We start from the raw sequence: 7,236 nt of genomic DNA, 5'->3' as shown, positions 1-7,236 counted from the left end.
CACTGCAACACCTACGCAGACAACCTGGTTTAAAGTATAAATCAGCCTTAAGTCTATTTAATCCATGGAATGGTAGTTCAGAGGGAAGCTGTGTTTTCCCATTAAGGAATGTCTAACTTCCAGAGAAAAGCCACAGCTCTCTCCTTCATATATAGAACAGCAGTCACTGTGAAACTATTCCCATAAACAGATATTGGTTAGCCTGGCCATGACTCCAACCCCTCAGCAGTGATGCCCTTTCCTCTGCTGCTCTTCCTCACGTGATCAACGCCAGAGTGGAAATACCATCGATTCACTAGTATGGAACATCTGTCCTCACCAGAGCTCCGCACCTTGGGAGTTAATCGGATTAATGTGGGTTTTTTTTCCCTGCACAAAGACTACCGCTGCAGCTTGACACATGAGTACTGATTTGGAATGTGGTTTTAAAAGTTAAGTTTAATTGCTTTAATTAGAAAGAAAGATGTGATGCTTTGCTTCTTCTTGTTTTTTATCAAAGAAACCAACTCTAGTTTTAAATACATTAAAAGTGTAACAGGGTCTTTTTTTTTTATGCAAGCCCTGCCTGTGGCTGTACATGGGGAAGCTTTTCCCTTCCTGCTGTGTTTCTTCCTCAAGTTGAATTTTGCAGACTGGAGAGGAGTGACTCCAGTCAGCTGTGCTGGGAAACACTGTGGCGGTTTTAGAGAAAATAAGTGGTGCATAATAAGTAACCCGTCTCTGCTGCAAAGCTTCAGAACAAGGGGGCTAAATGAGACAGGAGAGCACAGACGCATGCAGCCGCGGTCCAGCTGAAGGCGATGAGTGTCGCTCAGATAAGCAGCGGCTGTTTCTGTGAGGAGGATGCAGGGTTTCCACGGTTCAGCTTTGGCCTCTGTTGTACAGAAAACAAAAATATAGTATTTTCAACCAGCTGAGTCGAAGCGTTGGGCGGGAGGACGGGAAAACAACCTTCTGCGCTGGAAATTTCACCTAGAAATAAGTAAAAATGTCTTAAATTAGGTGTATTTACCCTTCATTTGAGTGGGTAATTGAAATGATCTGCCATTTGAATGAGTATTTTTAGATAAAATGCACTTGAAATAAGACAATGCATCTGTTTTTTCTTATTTTAAATGTAAATTGTCTTGTTCCATTGGCAAAATGTCTCTTTTACCTCCTCAATCCAAGAACAAACTAAATGACTTATCTAGATGTCTATTTTTTCTAGTGTGTTAAATCACTTTTTAGCCGTGCTCCCTGGGGCAGTCATAGTTCTCTTTTATAGCAGGACTATAGGCCATTGTTTTGGGATTTGTTTTTACTTAGAAGCAGCAGTCTGTAGGCTAGTTTATGTTCGTCAGCAGGGGAAGGATGCTCAGCTTCAGCTGCAGCAGATAATACTGAGCTTAGACTCTGTCTAAGTGTTGATCTAGCTTATATATTTATTTGCTTTTTTTATATTGAAAGGAAGTTAAAGAGGATCCAGTTTGCTGGTTTTTGTGGCTGCAGAATCTGTAGCTGGTAAAAACTAAAGATGGACGTGCTTAAACAGGTTGGTTAGCCTCAATACAGCCATCCACACTGCAAAAACCATCTAGAATTAAGTAAAACATATTCTTAAATTGAATGTATTTACCCTTAATTTTAGCAGATAAATAAGATGATTTGCCAATGGATTGAGTATTTCTACTCCTAAAACAAGATAATTAGATAATAAGCACTTGAAATAAGACAAAGCAATAGTCTTTTTCTCATTTTAAATGTAAATTGTCTTGTTCCATTGGTAAATTTCCTCAATTACCTCCTCAATTCAAGAAAAATGCACTTAATTTAAGCAAAAATGACTTTTAGATTTCCATTTTTTGCAGTGCAGGGTTTGAATCCCAACCTCAACACCTTTGCTGCATCCTGCTAAATCCTAAGTTAACCTATAAATGTAGATCTTTTTAATTCCAGGGCCATAACGTTTACCGTAAAGGAATAAAAAGAGCTGGTAGCTGATTCTTGGAGACAGTTTGTAGTTTTGAATGCATCTAGGAAAATAAAAGGCTTAGAAATGTATTTCCATCTCTGCATCCATGCAAACCCTTGGGTCATCCCCCTTTTCCATTTAATTAGATTTTCGGTTCTGTTTAATAAAGTTTACCTATATTTCCTTTTAGGAAAAAATGAATTTGATTAGTTTTATTAAAACTAAAAACAAATGTTAAAAGAAAAATTATAAATGTTAAGCTGCGTTATGCATGAAAAAGAGTATAAATGGTTTGGTGTGCAGGAAAATCCAGACGTTCTAGTTTGTCAATCTACAGAAACCATCACTGGAAACTGACCCAGTCTGATCTATGGAGCATTGATTGCTGCTACAGCACAGCTTAAATCAGATTCAGATGGTATCATTTCTGGTGAAGGTGCCTGAAGCGTTTTCAAATGCAGCTTTTTGGAATGCTTTTCTGAAAAAGTGGAGGTGTTTCTCTGAACGCATCCACGTCTCCTGCTGCTGCTGCTGTGCTGGCAGGGGCCCTTCCTGCAGATCAACACTTCTCCCACCTTCACAGGTGTTTCACACATTTTGTTTCTCTAATTGCTTTTTATGTTTGATGCAAAAGAGAGGAAAAACAATGTTCTGTAATCGTGCATCTCTGGTACCAGCTCTATCTGCGTAAGTAATTTGATGAATAATTTGATGAATAATTCTGCCTAAATCTCTAGTTTTCCGCCTCTTAAACCCTTTCTTTTAGTTATTAAAGCTTAATAGGCATTAATAAAGATCAGTTCCAGCTTGCTTGCATGTAAACGGTGAACCTCAGGCGGATATGAATAGCTAACGCAGGGAGTGTCCCTCTGAATGGATAGTACACAAAACAAACCACACCGTCCATTTATTTAGCACACGATGCCAATTAGAGCAGCGTCCTGCAACAGAGGATCTGTGTCAGTGTGCAGGATTATGTAATGAGTGCCGCCGCCGCTCCTAGGGGACGCCAAGTTGACTGTAGCTGTGAGTTTTTTACCCAGCCTTACATCATCCACGCTGGCCCTCTGGTTCTGGTCGCCCCGGCTAGCAGACTAGAGAGTTTTAGAATCTGGACTGTTCCTCTGATCCCTCCTTGGTTATGATGACTCACCCCATGCCTCTCTGCAGCTTTCTGCATCCAAACAGTAGGCGGAGATCAGAAACACTCCCACAGAGAGCAGAGCAGCTGCAGTGTGTCTGAAGGCCTCGGCGTGTGCGCAGCATGTTGATGTCAGCACAGAGGAGCCCTCTCTGGCTCCGCGGCCCCGGTGCCGCTGCCTCCACTCTGGTTGCTTCCAGCTGTGGTGTACTGGAGATTTTATTTTTTCCCCTCATACTCCTTTTTTTTTTCTGTCACACGCTTTTATTCGCTCGCTCCAGTTCCTCCAGACACATTCATCGCTCATCACGAGTTCAGTGGGCCAGCATGGCTCCTTTGAGAGCCAGGAATGCTGACATCCTGGACGATTAATGGAGGACAGAAGCAACGTGAGCCATCAGATGTTTTTCAAACATGATCTGGGCTTAAAATGTAAAGAAGATTCGACTCCAAGCAACTGAAAAAAACTCCAAACATAAACCCTGATGTCTTTGGGTTTCATACAACATACATTGGTGGCCACATTTTGGCGTCTCCCAGCGGAAAAATGTGTAAAAACCTCGACATAAATTCAATGTTTACTGAAGTATCATGAAAAACACACAAAAAGCAGTGTCACATTAAAAAAAAAACGTTTTTAATCAGTCTGTTTATTATTACATGTGCTAAAAACCCGATTTGTCACTCGATATTTGTCGCACGTTCTGTCTTGTATGTTTTTTCAATGCCATAAAAATAACCTATCATAGTATTAATAGTTTCTTTTACTTACTTTTTGTTTATTACCTTAATGAGCAGCCTTTTGGCTAACCACATTGTTTACAAATAAATTGTCCTGCTTTTAATTTCAAAGAATCAGCCACACAGCAAGGTGTCTGAGCAAAAGACCCCACAGCATTACTGCTCCTCCACTGTGCTTAACAGCAGGGATGGGCTGCTCTCCCTCACATTAGTGCTCAAGAAGGTCAAATGTTTAGTCAAAGCAGCATTTTTTTAAAGTGCACATTTACATTTGTTGTAGTAGGACAGGAAAGCTGGGGCGTTGCCAGCTGGCTCCCTGCAAAGTTTTCTTTTCTCTTACATCAAAAGTGAAGCTAAACTAAAACTTAATCTCTTTTTCTTTGCCTCTCTTTGTCCATCAGTGTCTCTGTCCATAGCTGATAACCGCACTCAGCATCAGCGTATTAGCATGGTAGGCTATCATGAGCAGCAGCTACCCACTCAGATCACAGTGGCTGAATAAATAAACGTAACGTAATGAACCTTTAATTGAACTTTATTGATCTCACATTGGAGAAATTTCCCTCTGCATTCAACCCATCCCCATTGGGGAGCAGTAGGCTGCCATTGTGCGGCGCCCAGGGAGCAATTGAGGGTTAAGGGTCTGCTCAGAAACCCACTAGGTCAACATTCATTTGATGGTGATAATCTGAATCAATGAATGTTGGTAATCGAGGTCTTTGAAACATTCGATGACTTTTGGCAACCCTGAATGAAAGATTGATTTGCTGAAGGTTAAATTTGTAGATTTTCTCTGCTGCTCACATGCAAACAGAACCTCTACGCTGAAAGCTGAACATCTCAACCTTTTTTTAAATCCTTAGGTTTTTACTTTAATAGTAAAAACTGGTCAAAACATATACATAAGGAAGTGTAATTGCCCAGAGTTTAAAGATAAACAGTCCTGTTTGGTTCAGAAATTCACAAAGCATTTTTACAGCTACAGATCAGCGGTTCCTGGGTGCGTTCTGGACCCCCACCTGCTTTAACTCCATCTACCTGAATGTCCTGCTCTGTCGGAGAGCCGGAGGATCGGCTTAGAATGAGATGAGGGAGGGGTAAAAAAGGCCGAACGTGTAAAGAGGAAGAAGAAAGACTGGGCATGTTGCCTTTAGCTGCTGATGCTTAGGGAGAAAAGGAAGAGGGGAGGAGGTTTCGATGCGACTCCCCTCTTCCTTATACGGTCACACGCAGCATGGACACCAACAGAAAGTCCACTCAGGGAAAAACATCGGCTTTTAAAGCTTACATAAACAGCCGGGCCCACAGCAGGGAAAGGAAGAGGAAAGGAACGACGAGGAACTCTGGAATCTGAAAGGGAGTAAGCCGATAAATTCCTGAACTTTTAGCAGGCCCGCACGCAGAGACCTAAGGCCCCTTATTACATCAGAGGCTGCTCAGCCTGCTGGCTGTGGACTGGTCTGGAAGGGACGGGTGGGATCAGGGACATATTTGGACAATGAAGGGAAATCCAGCCACGAGGCTGAGTTTCCAATTGCCTTGAAGCATCATTTATCTGCCTGACCTCAGTCACCTCAGGGCCTTTTAGATCTCCTCCTTCTAAAAATATTTAGTTTTTCATGTTAAATCTTTAAACTTTAGAATGTATTTTAAGTGGCAGATCCAGAAAACTCTCACAGTAAAATCTAAAAGCTAAATATTTGTATTCCAGGGGATAACTATGACGTCTGTGCCATCTGCCTGGATGAGTATGAGGATGGAGACAAACTCAGAGTCCTGCCCTGCTCTCATGGTGAGTTTTCTTAAATTTAAGTCCGTCAAATCAGCAGGTGTAAAAACTATAGCAACAGCTGCAAATAACAATACACCAGAAAAGAGCTAAATTAAACATTCGATCTTGTTAAATCTGGAATGAAGAGCATCACCCTTTCAAAAAGGAAATGTTGCCTAACCCAGTGTTCTCCTCCTAGCCTACCACAGTAAGTGCGTGGACCCCTGGCTGACCAAGACCAAGAAGACGTGTCCCGTATGCAAGCAGAAGGTGGTCCCTTCACAGGGCGACTCTGACTCGGACTCAGAGGAGGGCGACAGCGGCCCAGACGAGAACGAGGCCTCTGAGAGCACGCCCCTGCTGCGCTCCCAGGCCTCCACCAGCGCCCACTCCTTCGGCACCATGTCGGGAGCGTCGCGCTCGGAGCAGGACCAGGACTCCTCCGAGTACGACGACGACGGGCTGGACAGCAGCGACAGCGAGGAGGAGGTTACCGTGGGGACTGTGGTGGTGCAGATGCAGCAGCCGTGCTCCGATGAGCGAGATTTGCTAGCCTGAGTGGCCAACTCAGCTGCCCGCCCCGACATCTGCAGACTTTAAGGAGGGGGCTTACAGATCTATCATATGTTCTTGTCACTGCGTACGTCGTACTGCTATCCTCTGTAGGAGTTCCAATGTTTTTAATCAATGGCGAGTTGGATGAGCTGCCCTGCCAAGAGGAAAGGACCCGAGTACAGTAGACTGTATTTATTCATGGAGACCAGAGGGTCCACCTGCTCCCATCATGCCTGACAGAGCTGCATATTGTCTGTATATATCAAGTATAAATCACCATAACTTTCATATTAACCTTTGATTATCTTCAGTCCCATGTGTGTAATATACACACAGATATACTGTATATAAATCCACCTTATATTCACCGGAACTGAACCAATATGCAGCACCTGCATTTCAGCTCACTATGGAAGCAAATAGTTACCATATTTCAAATGAAAAAGCGTTTTCATTTTAAGAATGTGGCTGCATTGTTTGACTCATAAATGAAATTAGTTATCAATAATCCCTTTTGCATTTTCTTCTTTAACAGTGCTCAACCTCTTACTCCGCTGTGTTTCCTCTTGATTATGGCATAAAATGTGCAGTTTTAAAGAAGAAAATTGCAAATACAAATAGGATGATTGATTACCAATTTCATTTATGAGTCAAGTAATGCAGCCACATTCTTTAAATGAAAAGGCATTTCTGGAAATGCTTTTTTATTTTCAAATTGTACATTTCAAATTGAATTTTGGTATGTATTTGCTGGGGTACATTTTGAAAAATAAATCTATAATGTCTTTTTTCATTTTAATCAAGTAAAAGGACAAGCAGTGCTAAAGAATAAAATGCATACAGGATTATTGATGACTAATTTCATGTATGAGTCAAACAATGCAGCCACATTTCTGAAAATGCTTTTTCATTTGAAATATGGTAAGGATTTGCTTCCATAGCTCACAGCAATACTCAGTTGCCATTTTACTTTTAGGCCGTCTTGCAGTTTAGTGCCACGTTTTGTTTTTATGACTCATATGAAGTGCAGGACAGTGTTGATAGATTGATTTAAGGAAAAAAAAATGATTCAGC

At 41.8% G+C, this 7,236-nt stretch overlaps 1 protein-coding gene across 2 annotated transcripts in view; it reads left to right on the top strand.

The window, feature by feature from the left end:
* The window catches only part of rnf13 (ring finger protein 13), a 50,680-nt gene extending 43,831 nt beyond the window's left edge, over positions 1-6,849 (top strand). For both annotated transcript variants that reach the window (XM_015376672.1, XM_015376673.1), the window contains exons 9-10: positions 5,548-5,628; positions 5,807-6,849. In XM_015376672.1, the coding sequence (XP_015232158.1) occupies positions 5,548-5,628; positions 5,807-6,165 (440 nt within the window). In that variant the 3' untranslated portion in view covers positions 6,166-6,849. The remainder of the gene's footprint in view (positions 1-5,547; positions 5,629-5,806) is intronic.
* Positions 6,850-7,236: the final 387 nt, after the last annotated feature.

Source organism: Cyprinodon variegatus, unplaced genomic scaffold, assembly GCF_000732505.1.
Source record: "Cyprinodon variegatus isolate N-32 unplaced genomic scaffold, C_variegatus-1.0 Scaffold138, whole genome shotgun sequence".
NCBI classification, from domain to species: domain Eukaryota; kingdom Metazoa; phylum Chordata; class Actinopteri; order Cyprinodontiformes; family Cyprinodontidae; genus Cyprinodon; species Cyprinodon variegatus.
Note: the sequence above shows the minus strand (reverse complement) of the source record. Positions and strands in the feature narration are given on the sequence as shown.